The sequence below is a fragment of the Leptodactylus fuscus genome, chromosome 3 (assembly GCF_031893055.1).
Source record: "Leptodactylus fuscus isolate aLepFus1 chromosome 3, aLepFus1.hap2, whole genome shotgun sequence".
In the NCBI taxonomy this organism is placed as follows: Eukaryota; Metazoa; Chordata; class Amphibia; order Anura; family Leptodactylidae; genus Leptodactylus; species Leptodactylus fuscus.
The window spans coordinates 46,905,249-46,926,471 of record NC_134267.1 but is presented as its reverse complement, the minus strand read 5'-3'; the positions used below and the strand labels follow the sequence as shown (position 1 = coordinate 46,926,471).

Below are 21,223 nucleotides of genomic sequence, written 5' to 3'. Positions count from 1 at the left end.
GAGGCCCCTAATTTTACCACAAAAAACTGGGAAAACTTATTGACGCGAGTATAAGCCTAGGGGGTGGAAATGCAGCAGCTACTGGAAAATTTCAAAAATTAAAATGATCAGAGTTTTTGGGTGCAGTAGTTGCTGGGGAAGGGGAGGGGGTGTTTTGGTTGTCTGTCTGCCCCTTCCCTGAGCTTGAGGACTGAGTTTTTTCCGCCACTTGGAATTCAGCCTGGCTGACTATAGGGTATCTGCAGTGCTCCTATTAACCCCTTCCCGACGGAACAGGAGCCCTGCAGATCCCCTATATTCAGTAGACCAGGCACTGTCAGACACAGGGATACCTAATGTGTTTGTGTTTCACAGTCATTTTCTACTTTTATATGTATTCTAGGGAAAGGAGGGATTTAGAACTTTTATTTACTTTTTTATTATATTTAATTTTTTTTTTCACTATTTTATGAGCGATTCTATACATTACTATTGCGGCTGGTCATAGACCCCCCTTCCAAAAAAAGGACTTGACTCAAGTATAAGCAGAGGGGGGCTTTTTCAGCACAAAAACTGTGCTGAAAAATTTGGCTTATACTCGTGTATATACGGTAGTTTAAAACTCTTATTTTAATGATAGAATCCTTTGAATGGAGGCTAAAATGAATTCAAATGGATGGCCAAATATTCAATATTTTATAAAATGGGTCAGTTTTTTTATTTATTAGCATCTATGTTTTATGGTTTTTTTTCTGTTAAACTGATGTAAAAGTGACGTGGATGGCCTCTTAGGTGTAGGGCTCTATGGGGAACCAAGTTCACTCATTTTAGTGGAAGTGGCCAGAATATGGATTTCTAAAAGGTGACTTTTCTATGAACACGTGATACAGACATTCCTGCTGTATCCAGTTACATCCCTACGATTGAGGCCACCTCCCAGTTAAAACCAATGGAAAACAACTCATTTAGTACCGGTAATTGTGGGGCTATCTATGAAACAAGCCACGTCAAAAGATCTGGTACTACAAGGTTTGCTGTCTGTTACTATGGAGGCGCACGGGCTGTATAGGAGCTGTAGAAACAGAACGGCATAATGTTTTTATTTCCACTCTTTTGCTTAGATGTACTGAGACAATAAAGAAAAGCAAAATTTGGTTGAGAGAGTGGACATGGCCTATAAGACCTACTCTCTTGAACCTCGATGGTTAATCTATGTTCCTCTTTTCAAAATTAGTACACTCTGTCCATTAAAACGATTTTATAAATATTCATGCCTTGCAAATTTCCTGATATGCTTCAGCCAGCTTTTAATGGTTTCTTTAGTTTTAGGCTGATTTATTACTGTTGACATTATTCGTGCTTGCATATGTTAGTATTATTTATATGATACAATGTGAAAGTTCACTTATAGAACACATTCGTTTTTCAGAAATTTGAGTCAAGCCAACATGCAGTACACAGTGTGAGGGATACAAAGTATACAAAGAATCATAGATGGATATATTGTATATGTCTCTAATAACAAACAAACAAATTATTTAACTATTGCTACCTTTTCTTTCAATGTTACAAGAAATACTCCTGTGACAACATACCGTATATACTTGAGTATAAGCCGACCCGAGTATAAGCCGAGGCCCCTAATTCTACCACAAAAAACTGGGAAAACTTATTGACTCGAGTATAAGCCTAGGGGGGAAATGCAGCAGCTACTGGAAAATTTCAAAAATTAAAATGGTTGGAGTTTTTGGGTGCAGTAGTTGCTGGGGAAGGGGAGGGGGTGTTTTGGTTGTCTGTCTGCCCCTTCCCTGAGCTTGAGGGACTGTTTTTTCTTCCCCCACTTGGAATTCAGTCTGGCTGAATATAGGGGATCTGCAGTGCTCCTATTAACCCCTTCCCGACGGAACAGGATCACTGCACATACCCTATATTCAGTAGACCGGGCACTGTCAGACACAGGGATACCTAATGTGTTTGTGTTTCACAGTCATTTTCTGCTTTTGTATGTATTCTAGGGAAAGGAGGGATTAATAAATTATTATTTTTTTTTTCCACTACTTTATGGGAAATTCTATACATTAATATTGTGGCTGGTCATAGACCCCCCTCCTAAAAAAAAATAAATAAAAAAAAATTAAAAAATTGCTGACTCTAGTATAAGCCGAGGGGGGCTTTTTCAGCACAAAAACTGGGCTGAAAAATTTGGTTTATACTCAAGTATATACGGTATGTTGAAAACTAGAATGCCTAATACTACCTGAGGAAGCGCCCAGCCTGGCCGAGAAATTCATAGTATTTCAACTAAACTAGTTTCATCTTTACCAATCCAAGTTTTGTAGTCTACAAGTCAGAGATTCCTTCTAGACTCCTAGCTTTCCCAGTATGTTGGACAGACTTGTATGGTGACAGATGTAAGATATGGCTGCGCACCACTGCTTTATAGTTACAGATACTGTTCCTTTAAAGTGCTGTTTACCATAGGAAGGAAGATGCCAATATTGTACTACTTGATAATGTCTATGCTTGTCCAAGTGTATGGGTAAAGTCTTGTGTGTGTCTTGTAATATCTGAAGACTGCTTATCTGTTAATATTTCCAGTGATATTGAGATTTCCCGAGGACAGCATCCAAAATCTGTCGATGTGCTTGCCAAGGAGATAGGATTGCTTACAGATGAAATTGAAATGTATGGCCGTACAAAGGCAAAAGTACGTCTGTCTCTTCTGGAGAGGTTAAAGGAGCAACCAAATGGAAAATATGTCTTAGTTGCCGGGTAAGAATTTATTTCCAGTTTTCTGGATAATCTTAAAGGCTTAGCTAGTTGTTCTATGGAAGCTGATGAATGAATAATTTCCCGCAGTATTTTCTTAGCAACTCATAGTTAAATAGTCTTTTCCCCCTCAAATTAGAACAAAAAGCTATAAAATGTTATGTGATGCAGTTTTTTTTTGAGTCAGTCGGGAGTGGATTGGGAATAAGGGAGAAGTAGAAGAGCTTTCTTTATATTTCCCATTCCTTTTATAGCAATTCTTGGCTTTAGCTCAAACAACACAGCAAAATCTACAATATAAAAAGCTGCGTTTTCTCAACGTGGGGCCTCAGTCTAAAGAGGTTATGCAGGGAAATAAGAAGGGAGGGGTTGAGGAATGAGATTTTAGGCACCCTGCACACCTGAGCTTATCCAGTGCAGGGAAGCTTCTTATTTCACCCTAAGCTGGTCATCAGCTTAACTGTTCCGATTTGCGGATGCAAAATCTGATGCAAGAAATGAATAGAAGCGGATAAAAACTGATGAACGGATCAGGAGTGGTGTGTTTTTCAAGTGTGGTATGACCTACTTTTTCTGTCTTACCAAAACGGATCCCTTTTTATTTAACATTGACTTTTTAGCGATATAGATATTTTTTTGTGTTTTGTAACCGCAAAACCATCTGGTTAAACTGATGATCAAAATATGTGAACAGCCCCTTAATGAGAACAAAGATTCATGGTTCTGAACATACATGCTTGTTGCTCCATTCAAAGTCTATAGGTCTGACAAAGATGGCGGAGCCTCAAGGAGTCTCGCAGATTAAATGGAGCGGTACCCATTGTTGCAATCAGACGTGTAATATTAGATCACAATTCTCATTATCCTTTGGTCCCAGTCCAGTTCCCATTGATAATGTATTCTGTCCTCTAAATTTAATGGCACAAACTTTGGACTCCAAAAAACGTGGAACCGTCAATCTGGTCAAGTGGGAGACTGTGATTGTGGGGGTCCTAGTGGACAGTCCCCTTTTCACCTAGCCTATAAATAGATAATGGGTAGTAATAAAGAAGTTGTCATAGAATCACAGCAAGTATTCAAAAACTGTCTTTTTCTACATTATAACCACTTCTTAAAGGGAGTCTGTCAAGTCCAAAATGGTGCTTTATGCTTCATTCACATCTGCGTTTGGTAATCCGTTCACGGAGTCTGTATTGGGACCCCCTGAACGGACTATCGAACACATTTGTAAGCGGTGTGTAGTGAAAGCACCCGGACCCCATAGACTATAATGGGGTCTGTGTGCTTACCGCGAGGTTTCCGCATGGAACATGTGGACAGGAAAGTATATGGTAAAGTACTTTCCTGTCTGCATGTTCCCTGCGGAGACCTCAGGGCAAGCACATGGACCCCATTATAGTCTATGGGGTCCGTGTGCTTTTACTGCACTTACAAATGCGTTTGGGGGTCCCCATGTGGACTCCCCGAACAGATTACCAAACGCAGATGTGAACGAGGGGTTAAACCAATAGCTGTGCAGTTCTGAGGCCTTTTATAATTGCAGAAACTTAACTGTGTGGCCATAAACCTATGAAGCAAGTGAACAATCTGCTTTATGAATCTGTAACTCAGACTTTGAAGTACACCAGGGGTAGCCCCAATTCTCCAGACTTTCTGACAGCCTTGATGCAGGCAGTCTGAAAATTTCAGTCATGGCTAAAGGGGGGAGGGGACAGTCAGAAGAGCTGGTGCACATGACTGTCTGTCGGCAGATGTGATAACTGAGGCTCAGCCCAGTGCACTTGCAGATGCATACAAAGATGATTTTTGCATTTTTTTTTCATTGTCTTGGAGCTACAAAGGTACATTTTCTACCCCTTCATGGCACAGTAATTGGTATGGGAGGTATTTGGGAGCTGACAGCCTACCTTTAAGTACGGTCTCATTTCTATGCATAGTTCTGTTGGAGCTGACATAATGCAGCTAATACCTTAGTGGTTATTTATATAGTCCATTCTGTATAGCAGTGGTATGGAGTACAAAGAACTGCCGTGCTTTGAGAAGTTGTTTCCAGATATCCAGGCCTTGTGGTAAGGTAAAATATTCCAGGGCATCTAAATACAGACCTGCTCTCCAGTCTCTTTGACAGATAGTTTATTTCAACATGCAGGTTTGGCTTTAGGGTTACAAGAAAATCCCTCTTAATTCATTGCAGTTCATAGATCTTATGCCAGAATGAAAACTCCTTTCTTTCTCGTGTCACGCTGAACTGTTTGAATACAAGCCATGTGTGCTGCCTGAACAGGTCTGCTTTGCTGCTGCCTCTTGACTTCAGTAGCAATGTTGCTCTTTACATCCCCAATAATCTCCTCCTGTCTTGCTTTTCCTTTATACATCAGAATAACGCCAACACCCCTGGGGGAAGGAAAAAGTACAGTTACCATTGGGCTGGTGCAGGCGCTGACTGCACATAAAAATATCAATTCCTTTGCGTGTCTGAGGCAGCCCTCACAAGGACCTACTTTTGGAGTTAAAGGTAAACTTTATGGAATTTTTTTTCTTAGGATAATGAGGAAACAAGACATCTGTTCCCACTTGGTCAGTACAGAGGATTTTAAAGGGCTTTGGTTTGGACCATGTCCATACTAGAGTATTGGACTGCATCCATTTTAATAGATCTATTTGCATTGGTTTTTAGTAGTTGCTGCTTTTAAATAGTTTGGGGTACCATTTTGTAATTCTTGTTAGCGCTCATCTTCATCATGATACGCTGCCGTGTGTGTACATGAGGAGTAACACTCTTTCTGGTCTATGACACAATATGGCATGAAGTAGGCCAAAAACTACAGACTATACGTACTAATGGGGGTAAAGTTTTTTGGCTTACCCTGTTTTCCCGACAATAAGACATGCCCCCCCCCCCTTCACCTCCTGGACCACCTACAACCGACAGTCATGCCGGTGCTCCGCTAAGGAAGCATCGGCATAACTGCCGATTGTCCGCCACTCCAGCCACTGCATAAGACATCCCCGAAAGTAAAACAGGTTATATATTTCGGAAGAGAATTTAATATAAGACACTGTCTTATTTTCGGGGAAACAGGGTAGGTCCTCGCGTCCTGCTCCTCCTCCATAGACTCCATTTCCTGTGACCTCCAGTCTGTCTCAAGGCAAAGCAGAGATTTTCACAGTGAAACTATTTAACAGAGGGAAGGGGTGCAGCGAAATAACCTAACAAGAGGAGCTGGAGGCAGGTTTCGCTGACAATATATACTGCAAAGTTTCTTACATTTAAGCAGCGTTTAGTGAAGCGGCAAAGCATATTTAAATATAAAAAAAAAAATCTATACTGTTCAGGAACACTTCTAAACTCCCTCAATAATGCTACGTTCACACTGAGTTTTTTGGTCAGGAAACTGACTCAAATTCCTCTTCCAAAAAACACCTCACCGTATAGTTCTATGGTGAGGTGTTCTTAGGAAAAATTCTAATTCCTGACCAAAAATCTACGTGTGAATGCAACCTAATAAAGGCGAATTACTGTTCTTACAAAAGGAAGGAAACTCTCTAGTTCCACCTATTGGCACCTAATGTGTGAACCATTACAGAACCTTGCAAACTGTTGAGTGAGAAATTGATAGGAGCTATGATGGTTCCAGTAGGGGCTGTGGGGATAGCTGGGATGTCTACGCCTTGGTCCCCTCACCTTTGAAATGTCTTTTGATGTTCTTTGTTTCTTCCAGTGGATAAAATTGTAAAATTCCACCCATGGTCATGTGATGGACACACAGGTGCACAGCTTGTTACAGTTGCAGTACAGTTGTCTGAGCTCTGTCTAGTAACGAGCCGTGCACCTGTGTGTCCATCACATGACCACTGTGAATAATTGATACAGTAAGCATATTGGGAAATTATATAAATTTTCATTATACAAACAATATTTACTTGCTGAAACTGGACCACCCCTCTTTAATAATGACAATTCTGTTTGTAGACTCCCATAACGTTTGACTAATAGCAGTGAGAGGGGCATTGCCTATAATAGTTCACACGTAAAAACCGCCTGGCTTATTTTGGTCCTGAAAAAAAACGCTTCCTAATTAGGAAGCGGTTTTTTGACCTCGAGGTGTTTTTTGGAGCCTTTTCTGGAGCAGTTTTTGGTAAAAACTGCTGCAGAAAATGCCAGGTGGTTTTCCCCTCCCCTAAAGTGAATGGACTGTGTAAAAAAAAAAAAAAAAGCTAGGTGTTTTTCGACTCCCATTCACTTCTATTGCTTTCCTCAGGCGAAATCCGCCTGAAGAAAGGTCATGTCGCCCCCGTTGTGAACTAGCCCTAAAACTTCCTATATTACGCTAGGTTCACACTAGCATTCGGGTCTCCATTCTGTGGTTTCTGTCTTCTGCATGCAGAAGACGGAAACCTGTCAGAGCGGGTCCGGCCACGAGCGGCGGTGAGCGTTTTATGTTCTCCGCCGCAAAAATGTTTTTTTTTTTTAATTTTAAATCGGACACAGAGTACTGCATGTCCGACTCTGTGTCAGATTTTAAAAAAACGGTTTCGCGGTGGAGAGCATAAAACGCTCACAGCCGGACATCTTTCAAACCCATTCAAATGAATGGGCATGAAAGAATCCTGCAGGTTTCCGTCTCCTGCCTCTGTTTTGTGCAAGAAACGGAAACCTGCAGAACAGAGACCGGGTGCTGATGTGAACGAGCCCTAAGTTAGATCTTTACAAGGAGAAAACAGTGTGTGGGGGTGGGGGAAGTTTGCTTCAGGAGGGCTTTTGAATGCATTTTATGTTCAGATTTAGTGAGTATTATAAGTAGAAACCAGTTACTTGACCCAGTTTTCGTGTGTATGGTCGGCGCTCTTCTGAGTGTTGCTGTACAACTGCTTCAGACCCCCGCAGTCCCCTAATGTTCTAGTGCCATGAGAAACAAATGTCTGTCTCTATAAATAGCATATACTGTATCTTCCACATCCTGCCCAAAAGTCATTCATCTAATAAAGTGCTTTAAGCCACTCTGACAAGCGTTAACATGTCGATTTACAGCCACATTGGAAATTTAGGGTGACTTCTACATCCCAAAGCACAGATGGTCATTCCTCTATTCCTCTTGACATTGTAAATAGCCTTTTTGCCTTGTAAGAAATGACATTTCAGAATTCTGACTTGTAGGGGTTAATGATATTGGCTGCAATAGTGTTCTCATAAGTGACCCTTCATCTTCTAGGTGGAGCGGCAGGAGGTGGATATGCTCAGGTCATTCCTATGGAAGAGGTATGGGCTGAAACAATATTAAGTGTTTTTGCAACCACAAGTTCATCTTTACATATACCATGGGTCGGCGACTTCTCCATTTATTTATTTTCTTTGTGCTTGAGTAAAGCACTCATGTTGGCTAAAAATACATTTTATAGTGGGAGTTCCATATACTTGATGCTACTCTCAGAATGAATATATATATATATATATATATATATATATATATATATATATATATATATATATATATATATATATATATATATATATATTCCTTTTTTTTTTTTTTTTTCCATCCAGTGTCCCCCCCCCCACACACACACACACACTATTGGTGTAATTAATTACACCAATTACAAATTAATTCATTACAGTAAAAAACTTTTTATTCAAAGTACATATATATTTTTTTATTCTTTTTGTTTTCCAATTGCACGTTTCTCTTTTCATATACCTTGGGTAGATAACATTTAGTTCCTTTTCTCCAGAGTAAGACTCCTATTGACTAAATACATTTTCTTCATTTTCTAGTGGGAGGCCCATATAAATGATGACCCCATGAAATGAAATGTTTAATCAAAATGTGCATTTAAAGGGGTATTCCCATGTACATAATTATTTTTAAATTTGTAGGTAATTAAAAGTTGAACATTTTTGCAAATATAAATAATTATATTTTATATTTTGCAGAGTTTTAAAGATTTTCTCTAAATATCTTGTGGTCACAGTCTGTTGTGTTGATCGGTTGCCAGTGGATACGACCATGAATGCAGGACCTCTCGAAGGTCAGAAAATCAGCCATGATGTCTTTATTGTGGTCAAGATATCTTCTGGTACATGTAGTGTCCCTGCCTGATAACCCGGCTACAATAAGGAAATCATAGCTGGGTTCCTGACAAGTCCCAGAACATAGAAAGTTTCTGCATTGGTGGTCGTATCTATTGGCAACCGATCAAGACAACAAACTGTCATCGCTAAGATAGTTAGAGAAAATCTTTAAAACTCTGCAGAATTTTTAATTACTTATATTTGCAAAAATGTTTAACTTTTAATTATCTACAAATATAGATATAATTATGTACATGGGAATACCCCTTTAAGGAGAGAATGGCTAAGTAAATACATTAGCATTGAAATGTCCAAACTAAAAAATCTGTCAGCTGGATTTACTTAGGCGAGCAAGGTTCTCAGCTTGTCAGTTTAGCTGGACAGTTTTTCTCAGCCCTAACACAGCCTTGTGTAATGGGCCTATGTCATACAGTAGATTTATGTCAAACAAAATGCCTCAGGTTCACTCTCTTTTTCTGGACCTCATTATAGTGAAATGCTGGGGCAGATCTATTAATGCTGTCCAAAATTTAGACTCCATAAACTTTGTCAGTCATTGCATCTGTGATACATTTGATGCATCTTGCTAGAGATTCTACATTTTCCTTTCCTTATGCTCCCTTTGGTTGGATCACATTAGTATTTTCCATCAAGATTTTGGTACATAGTGGATTTTAAGGCTGGACCACATATTTGTATAAATGCTTTGATGTAGCCGTGGCATAAACGACGCAGCAAAAACCGTGGCATTTTACAGTCCCTGCAAAGTGAATGGGATTCCAGCAAATCCCATCCACACATTGTAGAAAAATATGCGCAGTGGACAAGCTGCGGCCTCCAAAACCGCCACGTTAAAGTAAAAGAACTTCTGTTCTTCAACAAGAATCTTCATGCATTTAAAGGCTGAGAAAGCTGTAAAAAACCTACTCTGTGGTGCCTCCCATCACGGCCCAATCCTGGTGGAAGACCCCACCACATGTCAGCACTGAGGCCAATCACAGTCTTAAGGAAAGGGCTGGCGAGTACTTCTGGCAAAAGATTCGGACCATGCTGGGAGGAAGTATGGTTGTGGTGTTTTGTTTTTTGTTTTGTTTTGTTTTTTCTTGGGGGGGGGGGGGGTGTTATTTCTTCCCCTGGCCTAATTTAAAAATTTATTTTTATCCTGGACAACCTCTGTAACCCACAGCAATGATGCTCTGGTCTATCCTGCCAGGCTATGCTAACAAGATCGCAGCAAGAAGGTGCCGTACACTCATGTCTGCTGCAGTATCACTGGTCTCGGTAGTATAGGCCACGAGACACCTGAGGGTAGTGATTGATTGTAGCAATCATGTAAGATATGCACATACATCATCGCTGCAGTAACCACAACTCATTTTACTAAATTATTCCACAATGTACATCTCAAGCTCATAAATTACTGGATTCTCCTTTTATCTGTGGTCTTACATATGGAACTACTTAAATTTTTACCCACCTACTTCTACTGGAAGCACCAAAAAGAATAAGGTTAAAATATTGGTGTAAAATGACTCGAAGTTGTCAGGGGGTCTTGCCTGTTCCATAAAATTTAGACCTTTTTATGTTCTTTCTGTTTTGCAGTTTAACTTGCACTTAACCGGTGACATCCATGCCATCACAGCAGCCAATAATTTGCTGGCGGCTGCCATAGATGCAAGAATGCTGCATGAAAGTACTCAGTCAGACAAGGTGACTATTACTTACTGTGGGTGATGGGACCTTCTCCGGGGTATGGGCTAGACTAAAGAGCTTTCTACTGTTTTTCAGGCCTTATATAATCGTCTTGTTCCATCCATCAATGGAGTAAGGAAGTTTTCTCCAATCCAAATTGCTCGGTTGAAGGTAAGTTATTGCAGTGTTATAGAGGATACCATGAAGTTTCTTGAATGTGCATAATGCATTATCATCAGCATGATACTGTCACTATTACGGGTTGACCCACTGTTTGCCCCAATTATGAAGATTTCGCATCCACTGGGTCAGGAGCAAAATGTTTTGCCACGGTGTGTACAAGTGTCTGTTTATCCTGGGAGGATCAACTCTCATCCTACCAGTGGTTGTAGTTGAGCTTTCTTGGAGAAGATGGTAGACTTATTTAAGGCTAAGACTCCATGTAGCGAGCCACAGCCAAAAAGTGCTGCAGGAAAAACCGCAGCTGAAACGCATTGTGGTTTTTCCTGCGGTGCATTTCACAGAAAGTCTGCAATGGAAAACTCTTGTTTCAATTATACCTATACGGAAACCTCCAGCATTTCCTTAGGTATAATTGACATGCTGCGATTTCCCAAAATGTGACATTTCCATTGTGGACATCCTTTTACTAGAATCCCATCCGCATTGCAGAGACTGTCCAATGCCGTGGTTTACGCCACGCAGAACTTTCAGCTTTGTCATTCATTTTTTTTTTTTTTTTTTTTTTTTTAAATGTAGATTGTGAGCCCCACATAGAGCTCACAATGTACATTTTTCCCTATCAGTATGTCTTTTTTTGGAATATGGGATGGAAATCCATGCAAACACGGGGAGAACATACAAACTCCTTGCAGATGGTTTTATGCCCTTGGTGGGATTTGAACACCAGGACTCCAGCGCTGCAAGGCTGCAGTGCTAACCACTGAGCCACCGTGTGGCCCCCCCCCAGCTTTGTCATTCTTTGCACACAAGTTTCTGCAGTAGAATAATTTTTTTTCTTTGCCGTTTAGGCTCCGTTCCCACGGAGTAATGCGCCGCTCATTTACAGATAAAGAAGAAGCTTCACTCAAGTCCAATGCCAATCAACCAAACGTGTTTATTGGTAGAGCATTGCTCATTTAGACACGTGTCTGAGTGAGGCGCTTCAAAACAGATCCCTTCGGCTTACGCGCGCTACCCATTGAAATCAATGGGTTATAAAGCCTCCCATTGATTTCAATGTGTAGCGCGCTTAAGCCGGCACCCATTGAAATCAATGGGATCTGTTTTGAAGCACCTCGCTTTGACACGTGTTTATGTGTCTAAATGAGCGGCGCGTTACGCCGTGGCAACGGAGACTTAGTTGGCCAAAGACTGCACCGTTTGGTAAAAGGAATGGATTGACTTCCTAAGCAGCAAAAGGCTGTGCATGAGGCCACTAGATGGCAGTGTCCCAGTTATTAACATATGGATTCTGAGCAAGAATTCACGTGGGATTCTGTCTTTTAAAATAAGACATGGGTGTGTTGCACGCTAAATGACAGTCAGACTCAACCAGGGACCCAGAAAGCAAATTATTTTGTGGTCTGGTTTCAATTATTTCAGTACAATGACCTCAGTAACTTTGTTTGTGAGAAATGATTGTAAGAAATGTATATTTTAGTAGTCAATATGCATCTTCGTTTTGTAATGCGTTACTTCTAATTCTGATATTGTGTTTATATGACGGACTGGTAAGATAATAAGTAGTGATGATGATGATGATGATGATAATAATAATAAATTGTTAGTTGATTCAACCAATGGATTTTAGCCATTTCACTTTGGAAGCTGTAGTAAGAGTAAAAGAATAGTCACAGTGATCTTGGATTTCTAAGACTGCTGGCTTTCCTAGATTTTCATGTCTGTTTTGGCTAGAAAGTGGCAAACTATTTAATCTTGCCTATTCTGAACAAAAGTATACACTTCTTTAGGTATAATTGACATGTTGTGATTTCCAAATCCGTTTTGCCAGTTTTGGAAATTGTCGCATGTTCATGCTACAGTTTTTACTTCAAATTGGGCATGGGAATCGCTAGAATACCATCCACTTCACTCTGACTGTAAAACGGCACAATTTTTTCCACCGTGGGCAAATCGTGGCGTTTGCACCACGTGGGGGGCCCCGGTCTAAACCAGCTCTGGAGCACAAACTGCTGCAGCATTAACTGTGGATGTGCTGCTACATTTTCAGTTCTATAAATTTAGGTCACTCATTTTAAGTGTACCGCCAATTAAAAAGCAACTTTCATGAATAAATAGTTAAATGGATTGTCCAGTTCCAGACCAGTATTAAGAGGCAAACGTTATTGTTTGGAAAACTGTATAACTTTTATTAGACAATATAGAATCAATAGAGTTGCTGTCATTTATTCTGTTACCCTCAAGTGGATAAAAATCAGTCCATTGTCATGTGATGATCACAAAGGTGCACAGCTTGTTATAGTCACAGTATGGTAATCACTATACACCTACACAAGTACCTCTAAAATGACATGGAAATCTCTCACCACTATCCAATGACAACACCTACAATAAGGATAGTCTACAATTCTGAAGCAATGACTCCAATAATAATAAGAATAGATCTATTTTTCTATAAATCCATCCAAAAAAAAGATATATTAAATATAATGGACATAAAAACTCAGACAAAAACAATTCCTCGCGTTTGTGCTCACATATATCACGTAAGATAACCAAAGGGATAATGTGACACAGAACACATTCGAACAGGGTATGTAATAATAATTTCATGGAGTACATAAATATAGACTATATTACCCTTCCATTTAACGTTCATGTGTATACTGCCACTTGTATAAATAAATTATATTGTGACTATATATATATATATATATATATATATATATATATATATATATATATATATATGACGTGGACATTAACCAGATCTTCTGCAATTGGTTAATCTGCTGCCACGTGATATCTTAGAGAAAATAACAAAAAAAAAGCCAGTGGCCAATGACTTTTCATTTTAATTTTTTTTTAAATTTTTTTTTTTTGTTGTCTTCTGTGCTAAAGCGGCATTCACACTGCCTCAGCTGTCCGCCCCAGGGTGTCCTTGGTAAACCCCGGGGAAACCGGACAGCAGACTGTTTGCGAGCGGCCAGCTTTAAAACACATTCACTTGATTGGGTTTTCAAAGGTGACCGCCCATGAGTGTTTTCAGCCTCTCCGCCTGGTGTCCGGTTTTTTTTTTTTCCGTGGACACAAAATCCTACATGGAGGACTTTGTGTCTGAAAAAAAAAAAAAACTGACTGGCTCACGGGCGGTCACCATTGAAAATCCATTCAAATGAATGTGTTTTAAAGCTGGCCGCTCACAAACAGTCAGCTGTCTGGTCCCCAGGGTTTACCACGGACACCCCAGGGCGGGGAGCAGCGTCTTCAGCTGTTTAAGGCTGAGGCTCAACATTGTGGAAACAAAGGTTATTTTACAGTTTGTTTGTTTTTTTTGTTTTTTTTTTGAGCCAAAGCCAAGAGTGCCTACAAAACGAGAGGGAATTTCTTCTCCTTCTCCCTTCTACTCAATCCACTCCTGGTTTTGGCTCAAAAAAACACAACAAAATCTGCAACAAAAAAAGCTGCATTTCTGCAATGTGGGGCTTCAGCCTCAAGGGGTTTTCTCTTCTAGGGATTTCAGTCCTTCTGTATCCGTTATCCTCCACTTCCTAGTTTTGGTAGTAAAAATGCTGCTGGTGCATTCTAAAACTGTCTCCAAGTGTGGTATGTTAGTGAGTCCTTCTATCTTATTTTTGCACAGAGCTCCTGTTTGATGTAAATGGTGCAGTTCTCTGGGTTTACATGCAGAGAGCTGCTCAATAAACGTATCTAGCAATCATCAGGGCTCAAAACTAAATGCAGTATGCAGAAACAGGGAGAGAAGATAATTTGTGAGCCCAGGAAAGGAGACTGTCATCATACCTACATAAGAGCAAGATGGATAAAGCAATGTATGTATTTAGTAAAGCACTTCAGTTAGCATCTGAAGGATCCTATGTATACTGGTAGCTTATGTAAATTCAAGACTTTTCCTAAATCTATTGCTTTAGAAATGCTGCTTTGTTTGCCTGCTATGTGAACTTATTCCTCCCATTGAGTAAACAGCATTTCCATGACCACGGACGTGTGAGATAGGACAAGTGACGTCACTCAGCTCTGACAATCAGTTCAGCCAATTGCAGTTTGCTGTCTCTCTATGTAAACACATAGATAACACAGAGTCCATTCTCTACAAGCATGTGCATATTATCTGACCGGCATAAGTATTGTGATACCTCAGTGCCCCGTTCAGCGAGGGGAGGGGGGGGGAATACAGGAAGTGAGAAGAAGAGACAGCAGGCAAACTTCTCAAACAGTGAGATGGGAAAACCCCTTTAACCTAGAAGTGGGCATATGATCCTTGAGATGGAAATACCCTTTTAACCTTTTGCAGAAGTTCAGGTTAACTCTCCTACATCTGTATATTTAGAATACATAATTTTTTTATTATTTATTATTATATTTATTTTTATTTTTTTACATCGTATCAAGATTAACCTCCAGTCGTAATGAGAAATTATTATTGTGCACATTTCCTTGATAAATGGTTTTCTCTTGTAATATTGGTGCATACATGTCCGTCTTTAGCCAAAACCATGAGAACATAAAAATATTTCCACAATACACCGACATCTTGGCATACTGTTCAGAATCTTACAGCATGTTCCTTCCATTTCTGGTTGGTTATTTTGCTATTATCCAAACCATATGTCTTTTTAAATAATGGAAATACAAGACTTTGATTTTCTGGAGGTCTAATATTTTACATATGGAATGCGTTAAATAAGCAGGGTCTCAATACATTAGTAAGATTTTTCTAGTGAGAGAAATATTAATCACCACCAAGTTGGATGTTGATGCTTTCTTTCTGAAGTACCACATTTTTTTAATCCATAGCAAAAATACTGCTGGCGCAGTCTAAAACTGTCTCCATGTGTGCGGTATGTTAGTGAGTCCTTCTATCTCCTTCAATGAACTGTGCAGTGATTTGTTGATCTTACCTAGTGAACTTGGGAGACTTGGGAATACTAGAAATACACTAGGGCTTTTCTTTTCCAATACCTTAATCGTAGTCTTTGTTGAATTATATGAGACTTAATATTCTGTGTCAAACTTTGGCGTGCCATCGTATTAAAGTCTATGGTGTATTTGTTTCCTGTTTTTCAGTCCAGCAGGGTATATCCAGGATAAACTAAGAATTAACCCCTAAAGTTAAGTCCCTCTTCCCCCACCTAACTTCTAATTTCTGTCTATTAAAATAAATATATATATATTCCCTATAATCCGGTGATGTTCCATTTCACCACTTCTGAAACAAAACGTCACCTTTACTCACCCCCTTCCCCATCAATATTTACCAGCCTTCCTGTGTCTGCGAATGGCTCCTCCCTTCTTCTCTGCTAGTAATGGGCAGAATAGCTAGGGAGACAGGGAGGGGGGACTGAGTGAGAGGGAACTAGTGTAGCAGCTACACAGGAACCTGCACAGAAGAAAGCTACACAAAGTAAACAAATACCAACAGTAACCAGAGAGACCAAGAAATCACTCCACACACTGCTAAAGGTATATAGGTGTACTTATTAACCCATTACTAGCACTAACAGACCTTTCTTTAAAAAATAAATTTCTGCCTGGAAAACCCCTTTAAGTGTATACAGTAAGCGGGATAGGTTGTTTTCGGCTGAACTGTGAAGATGCACTGGCCTCCACCATTTACCATATTTTTTACTTTATTATACACACCTGATGTTAAAGCACACCTTGTTTTTTGAGGAGAAAAACAGGAAAAAATTATTTTGAACCAGTTTCTGGACAACCTCTTTAATAATAATGTCCCACGTTGGCCTCTGCACACAGTATAATGTCCCATAGTGGTCCCTCTAGGTAATATCACTTCCTCTGCTACAGTTTGGTTCCAGGATGCAAGAATGCTGATATGGTGGACAAGTTGTAGTGTTATGGAACACACTGGCTCTTAAGATACAGTTCGCCTACGCAAGCTACATCAAAGAATGAAGGACCATGGAAATAGATGGTGCAGGGTTCACTTTGTGGCTCTCCCTGAATGAACAGAGAGTCCACACCGTCTCCTATTTAGAGGACCTCCTCATTCAGTCTTATGGAAATGCACTAGTTCTTTGTTTGACAAAGTTTCCATGAACGTGGCAAGGACAGTGGCCCTCTCCTGGCCCACTTGGCTAAAGTTGACTCTGCACCTCCAGTGAAGATGGAAATTAGGGACCAGTGGGGAAATCTCCACAGGAGACCTTCAGGGAATTTTACATTCTCTGATATTCCACTACTTTCCAGATGGACCCCCGAGACTCATATTGCCAACCTTCTCCAATGAAAATGGAACAATGTTGGCCACCCCCAAGTTTGGTAGAGGAAATTTATTGCTGCTGTGAATGCTGTTGCAAACCACAAAGCATTTGGGAACCAATGGGCTTCCTGGGGGACATTAGAAATGCTATTTGGATGACTTGACTCCGCTCCTCTTTAAACTGTTCATGGAGGCATGAGGCCACACGTTTGCCCACTTCTGTGACTAAGGCCTATATTGTAGTTATATCCTAACTGACCCAAGGATCTGAATCCTATAGACCTATATTGTCATTGTAAGTGGATGTTAAGATCCTGCCAAAGGCCCGCTGTAACAATATCCGTCGGGTTTTCCACTCCATTGCTCACCAAGATCAAAACTGTTTCATGCCTGACAGACCCACTGCCTGCAACCTTTGCTGTACATGAACACTTGGGCAGAGTATGAAGGGTGTGGGTCAAGGGACATGGTTTCTCTTCATGGTCCTAGGATGCTGCAGGTTCCTGCGGAATTCATATGATGGGTGCAGTTGTTGTATTACAATCAGAGAGTCTCATCTGTAGTGAACAGACTCCATTCGCATTTGTTTTCTTTGGTGTCCCAGCCCTCTTTTTTTATATGCCCTAGCCATTGAACCACTTGCACAACGGTTATGGTGCTCTTTAGATGTGCGGGCTTTGGTATGGGGTAGCACGCAGGAGACTTAGTTTTTATACTGATGACACTTTGCTATATTTATAGGACTCTGATGCATCGTTCACAGAGGAGTACTGTACACTCAATGTGCTTCCCCCTCCTTGAGTTGACTTTAATTTTGTTTAAACTCCCTCTTACCCTGCTGGCCCATGTTAGACTGTTCAACATGGTTCTTGGCATGTGTACTGGGTGTTGTTGTTGAGGTCCACCAGTTACCAAAATGCCAGAAAACAAGTGTCTAGAATTTTATTTATTAAAACTTTTTACTTTTATCTTATTTCATCTAATATTTTATTTTCCATTTAGAGATTAGGAATTGAGAAGACCGACCCTGCGTCATTGACCACAGAAGAAAGCAGCAGATTTGTACGCTTGGACATTGACCCTTCTACAATTACCTGGCAGCGAGGTAAGATTGCCTGGATGTATCATTTGGACAGTCCGATCAGCTGATAATCAATACTCTGGCATAACATATATTACATGATCCTTCTGCAGCTCAGTCTCATTCAAATGAATAGGACTGAGCAGCTTTACTAAGCAAAACTGCTAAATCTATTAAGATTGGGCACCACTAAAATGATTCCAACTCCAGGAGTGGTGTACTCTTGAACCAGAGCAAAGTCACATTCTCTATAAATATAACAATCTTTATTGTGTATAAGGACAGACCATTAAAAACCATAAAGCAACTTTATCGACCACACAAGCAATGAGTGGCCCCAACCCGTAACTGGACCAAATATGTACTAAGATGAACAACACTTTACCTATTCCATATGTGTAGCACTTATGCCTGGTATACAGTGAAGAGGTCACAGCACTCTGTAGAGAACCGCAGCACCTTCATTCAGCTGATCAATGAGGGTACAGGTAGTTGGACTCCCAATCTAATATTACTGGGGCCTTATCCTAAGCACCGACCATCAATATAAAAATTCAGGAACACCCCTTTAAAGAGGACCTTTCACCGATTTGGGCACAGGCAGTTCTATATACTGCTGAAAAGCCAACAGTGCGCTGAATTCAGCGCACTGTCGGCTTTCCTGATCTGTGCCCTGGGTAAAGAGCTTTCGGTCCCGTAGCGCTTTACAGTCAGAAGGGCGTTCCTGACGGTCAGTCAGGTATGTCCTTCTCCACAGCAGCGCCTATAGCGCTGTACTGTTTGAGCGGGGAGGAACGCCCCCTCCCCTCCTGATAATACTCGTCTATGGACAAGCACTGTGAGCAGAGGGAGGGGGCGTTCCTCCCCGCTCACACTGTACAGCGCGATTGGCTGTGCTGTGGAGAAGGACGTACCTGACTGACTGTCAGGAACGCCCTTCTGACTGTAAAGAGCTACGGTACTGGGACCGAAAGCTCTTTACCCGGGGCACAGATCGGGAAAGCCGACAGTGCGCTGAATTCAGCGCACTGTTGGCTTTCCAACAGTATATAGAACTGCCTGTGCCCAAATCGGTGAAAGGTCCTCTTTAAAAGCATGTAAATTCCCCTTTAATGCATGGCGAGTCATGATGTGCTGTTATATCAAGGTGTGTTAAACGAAAGAGGATTTGTCGGCCCCTAAATCCGTTCTGACAGTGTTAGACCGTGTTTGGACTTGTCTTTCTGAAAAAAGACTGGCTAATGTCTTATCTTATCCACAGTGCTGGACACAAACGATCGATTTCTTAGAAGAATCACTGTTGGACAAGCAAGTACTGAGAAAGGATGTGCACGCCAGGTAAGACTGTGCAATCCCAAGTGTTTTTAGGAATGTCTTGTGAATGTAGTTTGTTGACACATTTCTGTGGTGCAAGTAAATTTAATTTTAGCTGTCCATTTTTGTGTGTGTGGTTTCTGTTGTTTTTTATGCATGACCTCAAGAATGATGTGTAGTCTTCACATTATAATTAGAAGTAAAGTCTTGTTTACGTTACTTCCCTAACTTGAAAGAATATAAAATGTGGTAAAATTTATTTTAACCCAAATTTCCTGAGGATGGATTCTTCAGTCCTCAGGGGTGCGTTAAACTTTTCATTTTATCCTAAAGCACTTGCTTTACTCTCTTTTACATTTGATCTAGTTGTTGGAAAAGTTTATAAGGTCATAGTGCCACCCACAAAATATATACTGTGTCTAGCCTCTGGGACCAGACTATTCTGAGCCTATAGGGGTGATGGTGTGGTATGTTCTTCATGGTTTTTCCCTTCCTCTGTCACCCACTCTGTAGGGGTTTACAGTGTGACCTTATACAGGGAGAACTTGGGATATGTTCAGATTTTTTTTGCAGGTGGATTTTGAATCTGCCTCAAAATGCACATAAAATACGCCTTCCAATTCTTCTAGTCATGTGAATGAGAGTCAGTATCTAAAGCTAAATCTACCTGCAAAAACTGTGGTCCTAGAAGACAGACAGAATAAGGCTCCGTTCCCACAGAGTAACGCGCCGCTCATTCTGACACGTAAACACGTGTCAGAGTGAGGTGCTTCAAAACAGATCCCATTGACTTCAATGGGTGCCGGCATACGTGCGTATCACATTGAAAGCAATAGGTAAAAAAGCCTCCCATTGAGTTAAATGTGTAGCGCGCATAAGCCAGCACCCATTGAAGTCAATGGGATCTGTTTTGAAGCGCCTCACTCTGACACGTAAATGAATGAGCAGCGCGTTACTCCGTGGAGTAGGACACCTGCTTCTCACACAACACCCCCCCCATTATAAATATAATATAAATATAATTTATATCAGGGGTGCTCACACTTTTTCAGCATGTGAGCTCCTTCTAAAATGTTATGTTAATGTTCATAAGCATATAGAATTGTCACTGCGCGATCAGTAAATAGATCGCACAACATAACGCACTGTATTAAGCCAGTAAGAAAAAATGGTTCGATCTTACCGCAATAACAGGAGGTGAGGTACTGTTACAGCTGATGTCAGCAACACGACAGACCCTAGATGTCCCTGGGTAACTGTCTCTCACACCCCATTAGCTCCCGCCCTAACAAGGGCAGTCCCAAGCTGAACCTGGATATTACCCTTACAGTACCTACGTGGCGTTTCAGGGTGTGTCTACACACCTTTTCAGGGGACCTAACTAAACTGACACTAAACACAGTCTTTGCCCAGGCGCGCTGGCAACATATTCCAGCCAGCCCTCACGAAGTCAAAAATGCAGCACTGCGCATGCGTGGGCCGGCGTAAAGACCCGCCCCCCAGCGAAGTATCGCCAGGTAGCTAAACATTCCCCGTAAACAAGGGTAGGGAAATAGATGACTGCACCTCCTCCTTGCGATTGGGGAATATGCCTACCCCACTGTCAGTGAGGATAGAATATAAACAATGGGACTTATCTGAAGATTAAAAGTCAATCTCCGCCGTCCCAGCCCCTTACTATAAAGCTACATCGCCTCAGTGTTGCTAGCTATCACAAAAAGAACCTTTTTGATAAAAAACAGAAGCAACATAGATATCTATAAAATATTTAATTAATTGACTGACTTAAGAATAGGGGGGGGGGGGGGTTCTGGATATTCAATCATAATTTTTCAGATGATATAAGTAATACCTACATATAAGGATATCCTGATGTTTATAGGAAACA

At 40.8% G+C, this 21,223-nt stretch overlaps 1 protein-coding gene across 1 annotated transcript in view; it reads left to right on the top strand.

Annotated features, from left to right (window-relative positions):
* Positions 1-21,223, top strand: part of MTHFD1L (methylenetetrahydrofolate dehydrogenase (NADP+ dependent) 1 like) — a 128,796-nt gene that overhangs the window by 22,794 nt on the left and 84,779 nt on the right. The window contains exons 11-17 of the mRNA XM_075267508.1: positions 2,578-2,751; positions 5,127-5,263; positions 7,962-8,008; positions 10,424-10,531; positions 10,610-10,684; positions 17,943-18,045; positions 19,283-19,359. Of these exons, the coding sequence (XP_075123609.1) occupies positions 2,578-2,751; positions 5,127-5,263; positions 7,962-8,008; positions 10,424-10,531; positions 10,610-10,684; positions 17,943-18,045; positions 19,283-19,359 (721 nt within the window). The remainder of the gene's footprint in view (positions 1-2,577; positions 2,752-5,126; positions 5,264-7,961; positions 8,009-10,423; positions 10,532-10,609; positions 10,685-17,942; positions 18,046-19,282; positions 19,360-21,223) is intronic.